This window comes from Maylandia zebra, linkage group LG5 (assembly GCF_041146795.1).
Source record: "Maylandia zebra isolate NMK-2024a linkage group LG5, Mzebra_GT3a, whole genome shotgun sequence".
In the NCBI taxonomy this organism is placed as follows: domain Eukaryota; kingdom Metazoa; phylum Chordata; class Actinopteri; order Cichliformes; family Cichlidae; genus Maylandia; species Maylandia zebra.
In genome coordinates, this window is record NC_135171.1 from 1517461 (window position 1) to 1539460 (window position 22000).

The following is a 22000-nucleotide window of genomic DNA, read 5'->3' on the forward strand; positions in this document are numbered from 1 at the left end:
TTTGATGCTTTCTATGAATGTTTAAGATGTTGAACACTTTCTATTATTACTGTGCTTTAGTAATAATGCAAACAGACAAACAGTCACTTGTAGCAGGCCCATAAATCAGCGTCTGATGAAAACTCTAGTACATTTACACTAGACTGTTGAGTTTAGTATGGGAATGTTATGTGAGGGGGGGCTCCACAAGGACGACCTGGGACTAGATAGAGCATTGTTTATCAGAAACTGTTCAATAAATTCCATTTTTCTAAGTTTGAGAGATATTTGCTGAGATGGAAATAAAAGAAAGTTGAGATGTCCTTGATTGATTTGTGCTTGGCTCACTTTTTCACATGCTGCATCACAAATGTGCATGCCCTACAAAGTCAGGTCATCAGCAGAATGTTTCCCAATTTTACTTTTAACGAAGTCAATGACACGTCAGAAAGACCCAGACTGTCATATAGAAGCACATGCAAACAGTGCAGCCTCCTAATATGGCCTCTATTCAGAGGATGTTGCAGGAGTGACATTGAAGGCTCTTATGTTTTTACTGCACGTGCTCACTTTGGCTTACTAAGTGCATACTTTTGCTTTCACTTGCGACTGCTTGGTCAGGTTTAGACTGTGTATGAGGTTAAAATATGTTTATTGTACTCTTGACTTTAAACTTTGCACTTGACAATGATGATGATCCCCCAGTGCATTCAAATCTGGTCTTAAGTGAGGATTCATGACGGTGTTGATGGAGTCACAGCGCTGCTTTAATATTACAGTTTGGACCTTTTTTAAAGAATGCCACTGGCTTTGTTAAAACAACCATATATGACCCTCTGAGTGAAGGACAACAGGTTTGCTCTGTACTGAACGTGGGGACAAAAACATGTTAGAACACTTACAGTCTTGCTGGATCTTTGCTGTTAGTCCAAAGTAACGCCAAGGAGAAACAGAATAAGATGCACAAGTTGTGATTGTTAATCATATTAGAGACAAATACACATTAATATTGTACTATGTTACAGCTGTTATCATACACAGCTCAGTGGTTCCCAACTGGCCCACTAAGCTCATTTTAAGTGGGTCAACAACAATATTTAACAGTGGTAAAAATTCATGAAGTACTCCATGTAGGTGTGACTGTCTACAACCAGCTCTGCCAAGTGTCACTGTAGCTTTGCTATGTTGAGCTAACCCAGCAAGCACGAGCAGAGCCAATCATTTCAAGGAACGATCATGTGGGTACATTCATCTGTAGTATGGAAGCAGGTGTTCTCAGTAAAGGGCCCTCAGGTAGCAGACAGGGTTAGATCATGTTGAGAAAGGACTGCTTTGGTTTCCTGCAGACAAGCCGTCTCCATATAAAGCTTTGGAGTCAGGTCCACATGCCAAGTACAACGTTATCAAATAAGTGCACCAAAATTGCACCAAAAATCATCTACTTTCACCAAAAGGTGGAAGCTCGAGGAAGTGTTAATAGGAGGCTCCATTTGAAGTTGCTGATTTCTTTTTTTATATACACATTTCAAGACTTATAGATCAGATCTGACGAGAGGGCCTACCGAAGCGAGGTGGACGGATTAGCAAAGTGGTGTGTGGCAAACCACCTCTCCATGAATATCAGCAAAACAAAGGAGATGGTGATTGATTTTAGGAGACAGAGAGGCGAGAAAACTCACACCCCAATTCAGATCAATGGAAACCCTGTGGAGAAAGTCTCTAATTTTAAATACCTCGGTGTTTATATCAACGAGGACCTTAATTGGAACACACATACGGACTTCCTCATCAGCAAAGGCAGACAGCGCCTCTATCATCTGAGGCGTTTAAAGAGGTTTAAGATCTCCAAGAACATCCAGAGGAGATTCTACACCGGGGTCATTGAGAGCATCCTGTGTAATAACATCACGGTGTGGTACGGGAACTGCACAGTACAGCAACAGAAAGCCCTGCAGAGGGTCGTGCGCACAGCTGAACGCACTATGGGAACATCTTTACCAACACTGCAGGACATCTACGCTGAAAGGTGCAGATCCCGGGCCATCAGGATCACTAACGACTCCAGCCATCCCGCTTACAAACTGTTCAGGCCACTGAGGTCAGGGAAACGCCTCTGCAGCCTGAAAACAAGAACTGAAAGGTTCAGGAGGAGTTTTTACCCACAAACAGTGAGACTCCTCAATCAAAACACAAATCGGACAACATGATGGACAATTCCATACACAGTATATAATTTTCTTTTGAGTTTTATCCTTATTTTTATTTGTATTTTATCATTTACATCTGTATTTACGTAAATACGTACACTATAGCTCTTAACTATTACAGCGTAATATTTTGCACGATATTATACATTTTTATACTTTTATATAGATATTTTTTTATTATAAGTTTAGTAAGATGCACAGTCGGGGGGGGGAGTACTTTTTAGCCGGAAAAAACATTTCACTGTGTGTTGTACTAGTTATAACTACATGTGACAAATAAATAAAGAATTGAATTGAATTGATCTATACATATCTTCACAGACCCTATTTTTATCTTGAAAGTACTTTTTTCTCTTTTTAGATCTCACAAGTGCATTACTGGATATACAGGGAGTGCAGAATTATTAGGCAAGTTGTATTTTTGAGGAATAATTTTATTATTGAACAACAACCATGTTCTCAATGAACCCAAAAAACTCATTAACATCAAAGCTGAATGTTTTTGGAAGTAGTTTTTAGTTTGTTTTTAGTTTTAGCTATTTTAGGGGGATATCTGTGTGTGCAGGTGACTATTACTGTGCATAATTATTAGGCAACTTAACAAAAAACAAATATATACCCATTTCAATGATTTATTTTTACCAGTGAAACCAATATAACATCTCCACATTCACAAATATACATTTCTGACATTCAAAAACAAAACAAAAACAAATCAGCGACCAATATAGCCACCTTTCTTTGCAAGGACACTCAAAAGCCTGCCATCCATGGATTCTGTCAGTGTTTTGATCTGTTCACCATCAACATTGCGTGCAGCAGCAACCACAGCCTCCCAGACACTGTTCAGAGAGGTGTACTGTTTTCCCTCCTTGTAAATCTCACATTTGATGATGGACCACAGGTTCTCAATGGGGTTCAGATCAGGTGAACAAGGAGGCCATGTCATTAGTTTTTCTTCTTTTATACCCTTTCTTGCAGCCACGCTGTGGAGTACTTGGACGCGTGTGATGGAGCATTGTCCTGCATGAAAATCATGTTTTTCTTGAAGGATGCAGACTTCTTCCTGTACCACTGCTTGAAGAAGGTGTCTTCCAGAAACTGGCAGTAGGACTGGGAGTTGAGCTTGACTCCATCCTCAACCCGAAAAGGCCCCACAAGCTCATCTTTGATGATACCAGCCCAAACCAGTACTCCACCTCCACCTTGCTGGCGTCTGAGTCGGACTGGAGCTCTCTGCCCTTTACCAATCCAGCCACGGGCCCATCCATCTGGCCCATCAAGACTCACTCTCATTTCATCAGTCCATAAAACCTTAGAAAAACCAGTCTTGAGATATTTCTTGGCCCAGTCTTGACGTTTCAGCTTGTGTGTCTTGTTCAGTGGTGGTCGTCTTTCAGCCTTTCTTACCTTGGCCATGACTCTGAGTATTGCACACCTTGTGCTTTTGGGCACTCCAGTGATGTTGCAGCTCTGAAATATGGCCAAACTGGTGGCAAGTGGCATCTTGGCAGCTGCACGCTTGACTTTTCTCAGTTCATGGGCAGTTATTTTGCTCCTTGGTTTTTCCACACGCTTCTTGCGACCCTGTTGACTATTTTGAATGAAACGCTTGATTGTTCGATGATCACGCTTCAGAAGCTTTGCAATTTTGAGACTGCTGCATCCCTCTGCAAGATATCTCACTATTTTTGACTTTTCTGAGCCTGTCAAGTCCTTCTTTTGACCCATTTTGCCAAAGGAAAGGACGTTGCCTAATAATTATGCACACCTGATATAGGGTGTTGATGTCATTAGACCACACCCCTTCTCATTACAGAGATGCACATCACCTAATATGCTTAATTGGTAGTAGGCTTTCGAGCCTACACAGCTTGGAGTAAGACAACATGCATGAAGAGGATGATGTGGACAAAATACTCATTTGCCTAATAATTCCCTGTAGTGGTTTACACATTTGCATAACAGGCCAAAGACCTCCAGTTCAGTCCCAAGATGATGCACAGATGCTTTTCAGGTTGCATCTGGCATAAAAACATCAAACCTGCAGGGTGACTCTTTACAAAGGGAGCAGCTTTACTTTTGTCCAGTCACAGCAAGAGATGTGAACCCACTGTCCAGCAGAACTGATGTGTTTTCATGGCCAGTAGAGAACCACTGTTATAGCTTGCATGTGTAAGTATGTACTATATTAATTCCACCCATTTGGGTGACTTACGGTCTTCTGGGACTTCAATGGGTGCTGCTTCCTGCCACAGTAGCAGCAGTAATGACATGAAAGTCAGGGCTGCATGCTTGTCCTGCCACAACATCTCTGTCCCTCCAAATGGCTGAGTTTGCCCCTCAAAGTTGGCCAGACTCTGTCCTGACAGCCGATAACCTGCGAGCGGGCAGACAGAGAGAGACGCATTAGATGAAGACAGTAGACTGACAGTGTATGTACAACAGACACGTGTGTGTGTGTGTGCGTGTGTGTGTGTGTGTGTGTGTGTGCGTGTGTGTGTGTGTGTGTGTGTCTGTGTGCGTGTGTGTGTGTGGTGTGGGGGTGGGGGCTGAGTGTGTAGCTGCATAGACCCATTCTGGCATGCAGAGCTGTTTGTTGGCCTGGCCTACATTCACAGCTGAGTCCCTGTGTGAGTCCCTGTGTGAGTCCCTGTGTGCGTCCCTGTGTGAGTCCCTGTGTGAGTCCCTGTGTGCATCCCTGTGTGAGTCCCTGTGTGCGTCCCTGTGTGAGTCCCTGTGTGAGTCCCTGTGTGCATCCCTGTGTGAGTCCCTGTGTGAGTCCCTGTGTGCATCCCTGTGTGAGTCCCTGTGTGAGTCCCTGTGTGAGTCCCTGTGTGCGTCCCTGTGTGAGTCCCTGTGTGCGTCCCTAGAGAGTGCAGCCCAGAAACAAACCCAAGCATGAGCGCTGGGCTCAGTCTTATCACAGGTGTTGGTTCACAAAACAGAATGTGGAGGAGTTTAGAAAAGTGTTCAGACATAATAATGAGGAAAAGGATCATCTGAACATTATCTTATTACCAACTTTATTTTGTGCTTTAAGGGTTGTTTTGGATTTAAGATCATTGGACTGGCGAATTATTCCTCTTGTCTTAATATTGTAGAGGAATCGTTAAAGCACTGTGGTTTGCAGGTCTTATATGTGATAAACAGCATTTAGCATTTAACACACTAAACACTGTATGCAAGACCGTTGGTACCAGGAGCTTTCAGAATCAGAATCAGAATCAGAATACTTTATTGATCCCTGGGGGAAATTATTTTTTGTTACAGTGCTCCATTATAAACCAACATTAAGACAAGACAGACAATATGCTAACTAAGAATAGTACATTTATCGATTTATCACTTTAAAATATGATTTTAATGAAAAGGTTATAGAGGAAAAGGGTTTGTCAAGAGAGTTCATGAAGATCATGGAAGAATCTGCAACAATGGAAAATGGACACTACTGACTGAAGTTACCTTTTAAAAAGGATAACATAAAGATGCCAAACAATTTCTTCATAGTGAAACAAAGATTGCAAAGTCTAAAACAAAAACTTCTCAACAATGAACAGTTGCATAAATAATATAAAAGCTTCATGGACGAGATGATAAGTAACGGATATGCAGAGCAAACGGCTTACAAAAATGGAAACAAGTGGTACATTTCTCATCGTCCCAGGAAGGATCTATAAGAATTGCATTTGACTGTGGGGCATCATTCCAGGGGACATCATTAAACAAGCAGCTCTCACAAGCTCATTGATGGGGTTTTGCTTAGATTTCGACAGGATCCAGTCGCATTTATGGGTGACATAAAGACAATAAAGGACATAACTGAGTTTCGCGTTCATCTGTTCGGTGAAGTATCTTCCCCGAGCTGTGCCAGTTTCGCTTTGAGAAAAACAGCTGAGGACAATCAAACTGAATTCCTAGACAAGGTATGTGAAGCAGTAAAAGAGAACTTCTATGTGGACGACTGTTTGAAGAGTGGGGCCTCCACCTCAGATGCTGTTGATTTGGTCAAAGATCTTTCAGCACTTTGTCAAAGGGGAGGATTTACACTGACCAAGTGGGTCAGTAACAATTGCACGCTGTTGCAAAGAAAATAATTAAATCTTGATAGAGACAAACTTCCTGTAGAAAGAGCTCTGGGCGTGCAGTGTGTGTGGAAACTGATAAATTCAACAATAAAATGGATGTTTGGGGATAACTGTGGCTCAGGTGGTAGAGCAGATCAGCTACTGATTGGAAGGTTGGTGGTTCAATCCTTGGCTTCCCCAGTCTGCATGTCAAATATCCTTGGACAAGATACTAACCCCAAGTTGCCCTCTGATGCGTTCATTGGAGTATGAATGTGTGTGAATGCAGATTAGTTTGCACTTGTGTTTAGAAGTGCTTGTATGAATGGGTGAATGTGGCATGTTGTATAGAGCGCTATGAGTACTCCGAGAGGAGAATAGCGCTGTATAAGAATCAGTTTACCGTGTTCCTCAAAAATCTTGTACTAGATGTGGAATGTTGTCAACATCAGGCTCTATTTACGATCCATTGGGATTTCTTGCACCAGTCCTGCTGCCTGCCAAAAGAATGCAGCAGGAGCTTTGCAAAAGGAAACTGGGATGGGATGAACCAATACCCCAAAACATGTTGCAAAAGTGGAAAAGTTGGCTCAGTGATTTGCAAATGCTTTCTTATTTCAAGGTTAAAAGGTGTATACAACCAAGAGAGTTCGGACCTCTCACACATGCACAGCTACACCATTTTTCAGATGCCGGTGAATCTGGATATCTGCGCATGCAAGACAGTAGGAAATCCATCCATGTAGCATTCTTGATGGGCAAGGCAAGGGTTACACCTCTAAAACCTGTCACTATTCCACATCTGGAACTAACAGCTGCTGTAGTTGCCGTCCGAGTGGATCTCATGTTAAGGACTCAGTTGAGAATGAAACTCAAGCAATCCGTATTTTGGACAGATAGTACATCTGTACTCAAATACATAATGAATGAGGATAAACGTTTACTTACCTTTGTGGCAAACAGTCTTATTCATTGCGACTAAACGATCACAATGGGGATATGTAAGCTCAAAGGAAAATCCAGCAGATGATGCTACAAGAGGGCTGAAGGCTGGGAACATTGCACATAGCAGCCGCTGGATCGAAGGACCAAGCTTTCTGCAGTAGCCAGAAAGTGATTGGCCGACCAGTCTAATGAATGCTCCTTAGAACCAGAGGACCCTGAAGTCAAAGGTGAGGCCACAGTGAATGTTACTCAAGTAAAAGACTTGCTTGATGCTACATGTCAATTGATGGTGTACTTCTCAGACTGGAGAAGGCTCAAGGTTGCTGTTGCTTGGTTCCTTAGACTGAAGGCAATCCTTCCTTCAATGAGAGATAAGAAAAGAAGACCGCAACCTAACTCAAATAATCTAATTTGTAGAGGTACTACAAAGGAGAAAGTAAAGAAAACGCAACTGTATGGTCTATCCTCAAAGGATCTTCTGGAAGCGGCGCTTGCCGTTATCAGATTTTGCCAGCAACAAAGATTTGGAGAGGAGATTGCTACGTTGTCAAGTGGGAAAGGTTCTGTGAGCAGGCACAGCTCAATTTATAGATTAGACCCTTATCTTGATGATGAAGGCCTCTTAAGAGTTGGGGGACGACTGACAAAGGGCTCCTTACCAGAAGAAATGAAGCATCCCTTTGTTCTTGCAAAGGATCAACATGTAGCAAGTCTCATCCTAAAGCACATTCATCAACAGCTTGGTCATAGCGGTCGTAACCACACCTTATCCACACTAAGGAGAAAATACTGGATCACAAAGGCCAACTCGGCTGTAAGGAAGGTTATTGCAGAATGTAATTTTTGCAGAAAATATCCTGGAAAGGCCTTGGAGCAAAAGATGGCAGATTTACCCAAGGAAAGAATTTTGCCAGATAACCCACCACTCACCAACGTCGGTGAAGTGAAAAGAGGACGAGGTACAGCTAAACGTTATGGAGTCATTTTCACCTGTTTAGCCAGCTGAGCGGTGCACTTGGAAGTGGCTAGCTCTCCAAGCACAGATGCCTGCATAATGCTTTGCGCCGTTTTGTGAGTTGGAGAGGTCAAGTCGCTCGCATCCAATCGGACAATGGAACCAATTTTGTTGGAGCAGACAGAGTTAAGAGAGGCTCTTAAATCGCTGAAACATACCCAAATTGAAGCTGTTTGGAGTTTTAATCCGCCTGGAGCATCACAACATGGTGGAATTTGGGAATGGATAATCCGTATGGTCAGAAAGATTCTGAGATCCGTTCTTCAGCAACAACAGTTGGACGGCGATGGATTAAATACAGTTCAGTGTGAAACTGAAGCAATTTTAAATGACAGACCCATCACAAAGCTTTCTGATGATCCAAAAGCCCCAGAGCCACTTACACCAAATCACATCCTCCTGATTTGACCCTCAGGATATGTATCTGAAGAGAAGATGGAAACAGGCTCAGTACTTCTCAGATCTTTGGAAACGATGGCTACGTGAATAGTCGCCTTGGTTACAGGAGAGACAAAAATGGAACCAAAAGAAGAAGAGTCTAAAACCTGGAGATATAGTCATTATAATGGATTCCTCTGCACCACGTGGTTCCTGGCCACTTGGGAGAGTTCTGGAAACCATTCGTGACAAAAATGGACTTGTACGATCTGTACGTTTAAAAACAAAGACTAACGTTCTTGAAAGACCTGTAACTAAACGCCTTGATGCATTTTCAATCATCCAGGTAAGTAAATCTCCAAAAGCTGATTATGTTCATCTGGATGAGGCGTTTTGTGGCACAAACGTTTCGTCATCATCAGGTGACGTCTTCAGTCTCAGCTGACTGCAGGTTTCAATCTTATAAACAGCACATTTGCATAATGACTGAAACCAGCCCACTGAAGGAACAATGGGCTGGGAGGTCAGTTCCTTAATCGTAATTATGCAAATTCTCATGACCAGCAAGTCACCTGGATGAGTGACGAAACGTTTCTCCCACAAAACGCTACGTCCAGATGAACAGAATCAACTTTTGGAGACCTGTAACTAAACTTTGCCTGTTACATGAGACTGTAGTGTAAAAGTGTATTTAAATGCTCTGTTTACTTGTGTTTATTTATTTGTGTTTATCTTCAGCTCTGCCACCAGCAGCTCATTGTAACGTGCTGTCATGACACGGCTACCTGTCATCTTCCTTTCACTGCTGCTCTTCATTCTGTCCCAGATCACTCTGCTGTGTACAGCGCTCAGTTATCTAAGCTCTAAGTTATACGCCAAAGAGCGACATTTGGAATTTTACATGAATGCAGCTACAGTAACCTCTGTCATGCATCAAGACTAACCTGTCACACTGGGACTCCTGTGGTCCACCAGTGAGTACCAGTAAGAAAGAGACAATCAGTGACTCACGTTCACGTATGTGGACAGCTTCCTCGTCCACTCACTGTGTGAGAAGCACTTTGCAGGCCTGGTGAGAAGCAGAGAGAACACAGATTAATGCACTTTGTATAGTTTATCAGTTTCCACACAGCTTTCCCTCTTCTGTTCAGCTAATGCAGAAGCATGGAGAAGCCTGCACACTGGGTCAGGTTGAAGCTCCCAGTACACAAACCCACTCATGTTTCTGTGGATTTTCCCCAAATAGAGACACAGTTGTTGGGGAGGGAAAAGGATTTATTCAGCCGGTCAGATATTGTACCTACCCTAACAGCGTGTGCACACTCACACACTGTTGTATGCCTGAGGACTTTGTGTGTGTGCTTGTGCTTTCGGAGAGCTCATCTGTGCACCAGGTGCTGCCTTTGGGACTCCAGCATGTTCTTTTCCTTCTTTCTTTGTCTCTTTGTATGAAACATGTACAGTACACAACAACACACACTGTTACACATGGTCTGACTGGTGGACTCTGTGGTAAGCTGAGCTTACACTTCTGTGTTTCACACATGCACTCACAGACCACACTACGAAAAGAATCATTGTTATTTATGCTGCCGCGGTTCTGGCTCAGCTTGACCCAGTATTTTGAGTCGCTATGTTTTGGTGTGTTTTTGCATTTTGGATTCTTTCCTTATTATGATGCTGATGATTATGACTCTTTGTTTCAGTTCTTCTTGTTCAGGGATTAGTTCGTAGGTTTTGTGTTCTCATGTTTATTGCAGGTTTAGTTCAGTGTCTAGTCTGTCTCTGTGTCGTGTCTGCGTCTTTGTTTAGTGCTGTCTTGTTTCCTGTTTTACTCTGAAGGTTCATGTTCCTGTCTTATGTCAGTGTTTCTAGCTGTGTTCCCTTCTGTCTCTAATTCCTTGATGACTTGATGACTTCCTCTGTGTATTTTAGCCCAGTGTGTCTTCGTGTCAGTGTCGCGTCGTCTGTTCATGCGCCCTGTTATTTCTAGCTGCACGTCATGATTCTAGTCTGCAAGATTCAGTATTGGACATGTTCATAGTCACTTTCTCCAGTCATGTTTGCCTGCACCTTCATGTGCCAGCACCGAGATCTCGTTCACAGTTTCTCATGTCGTGTTCATAGTCTGTCCGCAGTACTTCGTCATAGTTCAGTCCTGGTCTTCGTTTATAGCCTTAGTTACTCCCAGTTTAGGTCTTTAGTTTTCCCATAGTTTGTGGTTTGTTATTTTGCCTTCTGTGTCAGCCCTGATTAAAGGCTCGCTTTGAGCTTAGCACAAGTTTTGCCTCCTGCGTCTGTGTCCGCACCTGGATCCACCAAACACTCTCCACACGGTCTGCCCTCGCGGGCCGTGACAGTATGCATTAGTGATTGTGTCGCCTTCTGTTCCTTTTATATATCAATGACTTGAGTCAAAATGTCTCAGACACAAATTTGCATTCTTATGCTGATGACACAGTTATTTACTGTTATGGATCATCTCTTGCTCAGGCCATTGAAACCCTACAGAAAGCCTTTGTTGCTTTCCAGCATTCACTTATTCAGCTAAAATTAGTTCTCAATGCTGACAAGACTAAGCTAATGTTGTTTTCTAAGTCAAAGAAGGTCCCGGAGCCTATTCCAGTGGTGTCCACCCTTGAAGGAAATGTCATAGAGATGGTTCATGAATATAAATACCTTGGTGTCTGGATTGATGACTCCTTCACCTTTAAACCACATATAGAGAGACTAGTAAAGAAACTGAGACTTAAACTTCGTTTTTTCTTCCGTAATAAGCAGTGCTTTTCTTTTGCAGTAAAAAAACGTCTTGTCACTGCAACCTTTATCTGTGTTAGATTATGGTGACATTCTGTATATGAACGCTTCTTCTTCATGTCTTCTAATGTTGGACACGATGGATCATGCTTCCTTGAGGTTTATTACCAATTGTAAATACCTGACCCATCACTGTGATTTGTACTTAAGAGTAAAATGGCCTTCTTTGGCCATTAGAAGACAGGGGCATTGGTACACTTTTATTTACAAAGCTATGCTTGGATTGCTGCCTCCTTATATTTGTACTTTGCTCACAAGGACAAATAGTGGTTCTTACTCCTTACGTTCAAATGATCAGCTGCTGCTGTCTGTTCCCCTTGTCCACACAGAGCTGGGTAAGAAAGCCTTTGTCCACTCTGCGCCTTTTTTGTGGAATCTGTTACAGAAAGACTGGAAACTGACTGAATTGTTGTCTTTAAATGTTTTTAAAACTAAACTCAAAGGCCTACAGACTGCCTCAATAATGTGTAATTGTTTTGTGTAATTTTAACTTTGTTTGTTCGTATGTATTTGTTTTGAAATGTGCTGCCTCTTGGCCAGGACTCCCTTGAAATAGAGGTTTTTGATCTCAACGGGACATTCCTGGTTAAATAAAGGTTAAATAAAAAAAATAATAAATAAATAAAATATGTCATTATTCTGCTAATGTTGAAGCACAGCTGTTTCCACCACAGTGGAAAAAATGAAGGCGTGATTGCACAACTGAAACTGGAAATCCATTTTCTTTCTTAATAGCTGCAGGTAGCAGGGTGGAGACCACTGGAGCTGCAGAGAAGACGGCGAGTGTAGCGGTCCAGGTCCACAGAGAGACGGCGAGTGTAGCGGTCCAGGTCCACAGAGAGAGACGGGGAGTGTAGCGGTCCAGGTCCACAGAGAGACGGGGAGTGTAGCGGTCCAGGTCCACAGAGAGAGACGGGGAGTGTAGCGGTCCAAGTCCACAGAGAGAGACGGCGAGTGTAGCGGTCCAGGTCCACAGAGAGAGACGGCGAATGTAGCCGTCTAGGTCCACAGAGAGACAGGGAGTGTAGCGGTCCAGGTCCACAGAGAGAGACGGTGAGTGTAGCGGTCCAAGTCCACAGAGAGAGACGGGGAGTGTAGCGGTCCAGGTCCACAGAGAGAGACGGGGAGTGTAGCGGTCCAGGTCCACAGAGAGAGACGGCGAGTGTAGCGGTCCAAGTCCACAGAGAGAGACGGCGAGTGTAGCGGTCCAGGTCCACAGAGAGAGACGGCGAATGTAGCCGTCTAGGTCCACAGAGAGACGGTGAGTGTAGCGGTCCAGGTCCACAGAGAGAGACGGCGAGTGTAGCGGTCCAAGTCCACAGAGAGAGACGGTGAGTGTAGCGGTCCAGGTCCACAGAGAGAGACGGCGAGTGTAGCGGTCCAAGTCCACAGAGAGAGACGGCGAGTGTAGCGGTCCAAGTCCACAGAGAGAGACGGCGAGTGTAGCGGTCCAGGTCCACAGAGAGACGGGGAGTGTAGCGGTCCAGGTCCACAGAGAGAGACGGCGAGTGTAGCGGTCTAGGTCCACAGAGAGACGGGGAGTGTAGCGGTCCAAGTCCACAGAGAGAGACGGGGAGTGTAGCGGTCCAGGTCCACAGAGAGAGACGGGGAGTGTAGCGGTCCAGGTCCACAGAGAGAGACGGGGAGTGTAGCGGTCCAGGTCCACAGAGAGAGACGGGGAGTGTAGCGGTCCAGGTCCACAGAGAGACGGGGAGTGTAGCGGTCCAGGTCCACAGAGAGAGACGGTGAGTGTAGCGGTCCAGGTCCACAGAGAGAGACGGCGAGTGTAGCGGTCCAAGTCCACAGAGAGAGACGGCGAGTGTAGCGGTCCAAGTCCACAGAGAGAGACGGTGAGTGTAGCGGTCCAGGTCCACAGAGAGAGACGGGGAGTGTAGCGGTCCAGGTCCACAGAGAGAGACGGTGAGTGTAGCGGTCCAGGTCCACAGAGAGAGACGGGGAGTGTAGCGGTCCAGGTCCACAGAGAGAGACGGCGAGTGTAGCGGTCCAAGTCCACAGAGAGAGACGGCGAGTGTAGCGGTCCAGGTCCACAGAGAGAGACGGCGAATGTAGCCGTCTAGGTCCACAGAGAGAGACGGTGAGTGTAGCGGTCCAGGTCCACAGAGAGAGACGGCGAGTGTAGCGGTCCAAGTCCACAGAGAGAGACGGGGAGTGTAGCGGTCCAGGTCCACAGAGAGAGACGGCGAGTGTAGCGGTCCAAGTCCACAGAGAGAGACGGCGAGTGTAGCGGTCCAGGTCCACAGAGAGAGACGGCGAATGTAGCCGTCTAGGTCCACAGAGAGACAGGGAGTGTAGCGGTCCAGGTCCACAGAGAGAGACGGTGAGTGTAGCGGTCCAAGTCCACAGAGAGAGACGGGGAGTGTAGCGGTCCAGGTCCACAGAGAGAGACGGCGAGTGTAGCGGTCCAGGTCCACAGAGAGAGACGGGGAGTGTAGCGGTCCAAGTCCACAGAGAGAGACGGCGAGTGTAGCGGTCCAAGTCCACAGAGAGACGGGGAGTGTAGCGGTCTAGGTCCACAGAGAGACGGGGAGTGTAGCGGTCCAGGTCCACAGAGAGAGACGGGGAGTGTAGCGGTCCAAGTCCACAGAGAGAGACGGCGAGTGTAGCGGTCCAGGTCCACAGAGAGACGGGGAGTGTAGCGGTCCAGGTCCACAGAGAGAGACGGCGAGTGTAGCGGTCCAGGTCCACAGAGAGAGACGGCGAGTGTAGCGGTCTAGGTCCACAGAGAGAGACGGCGAGTGTAGCGGTCCAGGTCCACAGAGAGACGGCGAGTGTAGCGGTCCAGGTCCACAGAGAGAGACGGGGAGTGTAGCGGTCCAAGTCCACAGAGAGAGACGGCGAGTGTAGCGGTCCAGGTCCACAGAGAGAGACGGGGAGTGTAGCGGTCCAAGTCCACAGAGAGAGACGGCGAGTGTAGCGGTCCAGGTCCACAGAGAGAGACGGGGAGTGTAGCGGTCCAAGTCCACAGAGAGAGACGGCGAGTGTAGCGGTCCAAGTCCACAGAGAGACGGCGAGTGTAGCGGTCCAGGTCCACAGAGAGAGACGGGGAGTGTAGCGGTCCAGGTCCACAGAGAGACGGGGAGTGTAGCGGTCCAAGTCCACAGAGAGAGACGGCGAGTGTAGTGGTCCAGGTCCACAGAGAGAGACGGGGAGTGTAGCGGTCCAAGTCCACAGAGAGACGGGGAGTGTAGCGGTCCAGGTCCACAGAGAGAGACGGGGAGTGTAGCGGTCCAGGTCCACAGAGAGAGACGGTGAGTGTAGCGGTCCAAGTCCACAGAGAGAGACGGCGAGTGTAGTGGTCCAGGTCCACAGAGAGACGGGGAGTGTAGCGGTCCAGGTCCACAGAGAGAGACGGGGAGTGTAGCGGTCCAGGTCCACAGAGAGAGACGGCGAGTGTAGCGGTCCAGGTCCACAGAGAGACGGGGAGTGTAGCGGTCCAGGTCCACAGAGAGAGACGGCGAGTGTAGTGGTCCAGGTCCACAGAGAGAGACGACGAGTGTAGCGGTCCAAGTCCACAGAGAGACGGCGAGTGTAGCGGTCCAGGGGAGCTGGGTAAAGTCATTTTCCACTGTGGAGGACAAACACTTTCAAACTTGTCCATCACAGCAACACAAACTGCCTCCTTTAAAAAGACTCGATGTGCAGTTCAGTATTGACAGTGACATCACATGAAGTGCATATAAAGTGTGTCTGAATGGCAGAGATGCAGACATGTGTGCATGTGGCACAGAGCCATGGCTCAGTGTCTGAGTCAGCTTGAAGCCGTTTATGATTCTGAACCACAAACAAGCTCAAACTTTGGACTGTTTGACTGATGAAAACCTCCATTATGGCCGTTCATACTCCTCACAGTCATTAAACAATGAACAGTTAAATGACATCACAGTTTTTTACGACTACAGTTACAGAAAGAAAACATAAGCAGGCTAAAGTGAAGAGTCTGGGCAGTGAGCTACCAGAACTTTCTATATTTCACACATTTATTTCTTATCATTTTAGTCCCAGTTAAGATCAGAGTGGCTGTTTGTGGCCAGTGATCTCCATGGAAGCAGCAAAGGCTCCAGAGCAGGCTTTGTAAGCTGAGCATGTACATATGTGAGCTGTGGGGCAGAGGAATGGGCAAACTTACGATTGCCTGTAATAAAGTGAAAATTGCCATTTAATATGTCACCAATATTTCCCATAGTAAGATCAGCTTCTTAGCTTCATGTGAGCTGGGATGGTTTGTACATTATGATGCAGGACAGACTGAAACATCAACAGGTGAGCAAAGAGTTGATCCAACACAGGCTGCAGGTGTATCATATCCCCACAACTACAGGACGCCACATATTTAATGTGTGGGGAGGAACGTGAGCTAAGAACAAAGGGCCTGGTGTCTCAGAGTTCTGACGTACACGTTCTCATCTTTTTATTCAACAGCAACATTACCTAAAGATTAGCCAGCAGCAAGGCCAAGTCTGCTACAACGAGTAACAGACCTCATGTTATTGTCCTGGGTGGAGTCGAGGAGATGGATGCTCTGCACACCTTACGATTAGACAATTCATCATTAAGCTTGAAACATCCTGAGAACCGAGAACAGTGCTATTTGCTGTTTAATCACATTTTATACTCCAATCAGATCGATTAGCCAGCCATCACCAGCAGCCAGCTTCCCTGTGAAGCTGTCCCTGGTTCACTGTGGACACTGTGGGTGTGTTCAGCCCTCCTGTCTCTCATTTAAATCTGTTTTCATGCAACACAACAGCTCAACAACAAGCAGCGTGGGGTTCACAGTTCAGCATTTCACACACTGTTGCTACAAACTCAACATACAGGAGTATGCACGCACACACACAAAGCTACAGCTGTCGTGACTGTAGCCCCTCTGCAGTGCTGCTGTTGTGCTTTTTGTGTTTGTCGGAAATCAAACCAGTGAATTTGCTGGTCTTCCAGCTGCAGCTCCACTCTGCCTTCTCCCCTCTCCCACTCCTCTTTGTTTCCGTGTTTCCGGTTAAAACTAGGTCATTTTCCAACCCACAGCTCCCACTGAGCGTGACATCCAGATACACACGTATCCCCTGGCAACCACACGTTCACCCTCGACACCCCGTCCAGACTGCGTCCTCGTTTCCTGCACCTTCCTGCAGGTTGTGTTCACTGAGCATGGCGGGCTCTGCAGACACAGCTTTGTTCAGCACACTTCAAACTGTAAGACGTGAAACGTTCTTTACCAGCTTCTAATAAAACAGCCTTTGAACGCAATGATCCTTCTTGTGTATCTGTTAATGTAGAGTCACAGCTGAGTCTAATGTGGAAGGACAAATTATGTTTTCACTGACTATCACAATATGAAAAGTCCCGTCGAGACTGTTTCCAGTTCTGAGGGCAGCTCAAGAGGTAGGGCAGGGCGTCTGCCAATCGGGAGGTCAGTGGTTTGATGAATGATGCTTACACCGTCCATACTGCTGACATCCACTCTTACTGACCTCACCTTTCAGAAAAGGTGGAGTAGCAAAGTCTGCTCTGAGATGATGAATACACCACTCTGCTCTGTGCTGAAGTCCTGACACAACAATTTGAATGAAGCATTTTGCCCATTAACGGGCAATGAGCCTCTCGCATGAGCAGGTTTGGCTCGCTCGTCTTTAGAGAATTGTTTTAATTCGGCCGCACTGAAGAGTGTTTAAGCATGAACAGCCTGTTTAAAGTCATGCCAAAGCATGTCAGTCTACTGAGGAGATCTAGGTCACTCCAAAACCTCCATGTTGGTTTCTCTGGCCATTCAGAGGTAGACTTGCTGGTGCACTGCTGCAAATGTGCTTCAGCTCCAGTGCATGAACTGATGGACACTCACTCACCTTCAGGACCTATTTGTAAATCATCACACTGACACAAAGATGACGGGTTACTCAGCAGAAGTGTGGGGAGAGTGAGACAGTATAAAATAATCCAGGAGACAAAGCTGTGCCATTTCTGGACTTGGTTCAATTATTATTTATGGTTTTTGGGGAGGTTATGAAATCTGTTCATTGGTTTTCAGTAGCAGTTAGGAAACAACACAAACATCAGACTGCGGGGAAAGCTGGTGACGCAGCGCAGAGGTTAAATTCTTCTCAGGGAAGAATAATCAATAGAAAGCTGAAATCATCGTCTGAACTCATTCATGCTACTCTGCATGTTACTGCACAAACCATGAGCCCAGCATGTCTCCGTTCTCAGCTGAGGGCCTACAGGCTGCAACTGGTTGTAGATTAGAAATGATGTCACTGTCATATAATGACATCACTGGACGGGGAGGGTATAGAGTTCAGAGGTCACGCGGTAAACAGCACGGTGGGGGAGGGAGGAAACATGTGCAGACACACAACAGAAACACACACCTTTTTAGAGCAGTGCTGCGAGTGCTAGACTGTGTATGAGGGACCAGCAGTGATAGACTGAGTAGTGTGTGCACACATGCACACAAACACATGAATAAGGCAGGTGCAGAGAGCTGTACCAGCATCAGCTGTGTCTTTAACAGCAGTGCTGCTGCTGTGATGTCATTATTATGTGATGAGACCAGTTTATGTAGAGACGGGCCTTTTGTTCTGTCTCGTTCCCCTCAAACGGATGCTGGCTCTGACTTTTTCACTCATGTGTTACCTCGGACTATAAAGCACCTGCATGATCGGTGATGTAAATAAAACTAGACTGAATATAGGCCAGGTCACATGGGGTCAGTGCATCCTCACTCCCAGCCAATAACATGTTAGCACAGGGGATGTAATCTGTCACGCCACGGACCCTTTTAACGGTGTAAGGAGACACCAGCAGCAGTGCTATGTTTAATGACAGCGCCATACCAGCGGGCAGTCGGGATCAGAACATCAGCATTAAAATAATAATGATAATCAGTGTGGCTGTGATTGTGCTGCACAGAAAGACACTGGAAGTTTTTATTCAAATAGAGTCTAGTTACCATGTGAACCATGTCGACCAGCATTAGGATACATATATGTGCCAGGCAAGTAAAGGTTACATGTGTACCCCCTTTTCTCGGTTTGAAGGTGCAGTCAGTCCTCTGTGCTCAGACCAAGCACCACTGCCACTCAAGTGTTGGAGTAATAATTTTTGATTTTTATTGTGAAGGGGTCGCCACAGCAGCTAGCTCCACCTCTTTGTGTGAGATGGACCCTCAAAGGAAACTGGACAGGTTCTTCTGTAGCACGTGTCTGCTCGACCTGAGCGCATTTACACAGCTGCATCATTCACACAAGCACTTTTTTTAAGTGCTTTCTTAGGCACACACACACTCATGCATTGGAGAGCTTAGTGTCATGCCCAAGGATATCTAGAGCAGACAGTGGTTGAACCACCAACCTTAGCAGATAGCCCGCTGTACCTCCTGAGCTAAAAACACGTCACATCACTGTGATGGGATTTTACATTTATCTGTTACTGATTTTCCACTTTTTTAAAGACAGCTTTGGGCTAAACAATGTTCACAGTCAGCCTGTGTGAGGTGTCACAAGGGGACAAATTAATGATGGTAAATTCGGTTATTTTTACTGAATCGAGTTTGAATGAGTCACTCACCGAAGTGAATCGTGTTTGAGTCATATGAGTCACAGAGTCAGTTGCCCAGAGAGTGCAAAAAATATAAATTTTTACTCAAACTTAATTTGTTTCTCTTTTCATGTAAATCCTACTGCTAAGATGAGTGATTGAAAAAGAAAAACAACTAGTTTTATAGAGCAAAAAAAAGATTTCTAAAGGGAACATTTATTTTTATTTATTTTTATTTTTATTTTATTAGTATTTTCCTTAAATGTGTCAAATATATATTTTCTCATCTAAATGTCCACTGAGCTGTGAGCCAGGGGGCGGTAATGCGCCTTAACATTGGTTGCCAACCAAGAAGAAGAAGAAGAAGCTGTGAGCCAGGAGGGAGGGGGTGAGTAACTTAAATGTGCTGCTAGCATGTTAGCAGAGCGATGCTACTGTGAACTGAGGAGCTGTTGTCTTGATGTGAGCTTCTACTCAGGGTTTGTTCTTCTTGTATATTTCTACTAATGGAATTAGTTTGCTAACAGCAACAGGGATGAGTCAGTTGGACTTGTGAATCATGATTCACGAGTCCAGTAAAGTGATTCTCGAGTATTGAACGATTCGTTCATGATTCGCGCATCACTAGTACAAATGAGTGATGGGCAAAGGAAGTGACACAGTGTTGTGTCTCTAATGGTACATCCTTAAGTGCACTTCTTTTAGTTCAGTGTGAAATAAGAACATGGTCTGAACTCTGTATCAGTGTAAAACAAACCTGCACTACAGGGAGTGCAGAGTTATTAGGCAAATGAGTATTTTGTCCACATCATCCTCTTCATGCATGTTGTCTTACTCCAAGCTATATAGGCTCGAAAGCCTACTACCAATTAAGCATATTAGGTGATGTGCATCTCTGTAATGAGAAGGGGTGTGGTCTAATGACATCAACACCCTATATCAGGTGTGCATAATTATTAGGCAACGTCCTTTCCTTTGGCAAAATGGGTCAAAAGAAGGACTTGACAGGCTCAGAAAAGTCAAAAATAGTGAGATATCTTGCAGAGGGATGCAGCCGTCTCAAAATTGCAAAGCTTCTGAAGCGTGATCATCGAACAATCAAGCGTTTCATTCAAAATAGTCAACAGGGTCGCAAGAAGCGTGTGGAAAAACCAAGGCGCCAAATAACTGCCCGTGAACTGAGAAAAGTCAAGCGTGCAGCTGCCAAGATGCCACTTGCCACCAGTTTGGCCATATTTCAGAGCTGCAACATCACTGGAGTGCCCAAAAGCACAAGGTGTGCAATACTCAGAGTCATGGCCAAGGTAAGAAAGGCTGAAAGACGACCACCACTGAACAAGACACACAAGCTGAAACGTCAAGACTGGGCCAAGAAATATCTCAAGACTGGTTTTTCTAAGGTTTTATGGACTGATGAAATGAGAGTGAGTCTTGATGGGCCAGATGGATGGGCCCGTGGCTGGATTGGTAAAGGGCAGAGAGCTCCAGTCCCACTCAGACGCCAGCAAGGTGGAGGTGGAGTACTGGTTTGGGCTGCTATCATCAAAGATGAGCTTGTGGGGCCTTTTCGGGTTGAGGATGGAGTCAAGCTCAACTCCCAGTCCTACTGCCAGTTTCTGGAAGACACCTTCTTCAAGCAGTGGTACAGGAAGAAGTCTGCATCCTTCAAGAAAAACATGATTTCCATGCAGGACAATGCTCCATCACACGCGTCCAAGTACTCCACAGCGTGGCTGCAAGAAAGGGTATAAAAGAAGAAAAACTAATGACATGGCCTCCTTGTTCACCTGATCTGAACCCCATTGAGAACCTGTGGTCCATCATCAAATGTGAGATTTACAAGGAGGGAAAACAGTACACCTCTCTGAACAGTGTCTGGGAGGCTGTGGTTGCTGCTGCACGCAATGTTGATGGTGAACAGATCAAAACACTGACAGAATCCATGGATGGCAGGCTTTTGAGTGTCCTTGCAAAGAAAGGTGGCTATATTGGTCGCTGATTTGTTTTTGTTTTGTTTTTGAATGTCAGAAATGTATATTTGTGAATGTGGAGATGTTATATTGGTTTCACTGGTAAAAATAAATAATTGAAATGGGTATATATTTGTTTTTTGTTAAGTTGCCTAATAATTATGCACAGTAATAGTCACCTGCACACACAGATATCCCCCTAAAATAGCTGAAACTAAAAACAAACAAAAACTACTTCCAAAAACATTCAGCTTTGATATTAATGAGTTTTTTGGGTTCATTGAGAACATGGTTGTTGTTCAATAATAAAATTATTCCTCAAAAATACAACTTGCCTAATAATTCTGCACTCCCTGTATAGATTTCTCCTGATGCTGACAGGCTGCCCTTATCAACAACAGTACAATGTGTTAGAAAAACACACAAGACTGAGATAAGCCGAACAACCAGCAAGAAGCCATGGTGTCAACCTCTCCCCAAACTGTAAGCCTAAGCTGGCTCGTACACTGCAAGACCAGGAAATAAAAGAGGCAGACGGAGCCCGGTCAACGATCACACCCACAGATATGATGGAGGCAGACAGTGAGGGTGGGGGTGTTAGAGACAGAGACGGGACCCGTGAAAAGCAACAACAGACAAAGAAGATGTGGTGTGAGAAAGCAAAGAAGCGATGCAGAAACAACACGTGTGTCCTGGAAATGCTGTAACATGCCAGGTGACTGAAAAACACGAGACCATCCTGAGGAGGCTCAGAGGACACTTCCACTTCTTTTCTGCTTTTAGAACCACCTCACTCCATTTCTCAAAGGTTTAAACAACAGTTTCTGCTCCTGAACTTTGGTCTCCTTGTCATCTCTTAGCTGATTTTTATTTCACATCAGCAGAAGCTGGTTTGCTTTTATAGTTTAGCCTTTAACCTTTTATTAGTGAGATAGCTGAACCAGCCCACTGATGTGTGTGTTATGATGAATATTCTGACTGCATAAATAATAAATGGTTTCATTACTTTGTATTGAAGTAAACTGAGACGTGGAACAGGAAGCTACATCGCAGGCTGAGGTTCAGTGTGTT

General features: G+C 45.3%; 1 protein-coding gene across 22 annotated transcripts in view; it reads right to left on the reverse strand.

Annotated features, from left to right (window-relative positions):
- Positions 1-22000, reverse strand: part of nfasca (neurofascin homolog (chicken) a) — a 174574-nt gene that overhangs the window by 82887 nt on the left and 69687 nt on the right. For 20 of the 22 annotated variants that reach the window (XR_001341979.2, XR_001341981.2, XR_001341978.4 and 17 more), the window contains exons 3-5: positions 9603-9660; positions 4405-4566; positions 882-899 (exon numbers count right to left, since the gene is read on the reverse strand). Coding sequence is in view for 17 of the 22 variants with exons in the window: in XM_014410352.3 (XP_014265838.1) it covers positions 882-899; positions 4405-4498 (112 nt within the window). In the remaining 5 variants the exon portion in view is untranslated. Of the gene's footprint in view, positions 1-881; positions 900-4404; positions 4567-9535; positions 9661-22000 lie in introns of all 22 variants that reach the window. The other 2 variants (XM_014410353.2, XM_014410354.2) reach the window with 2 other exon arrangements.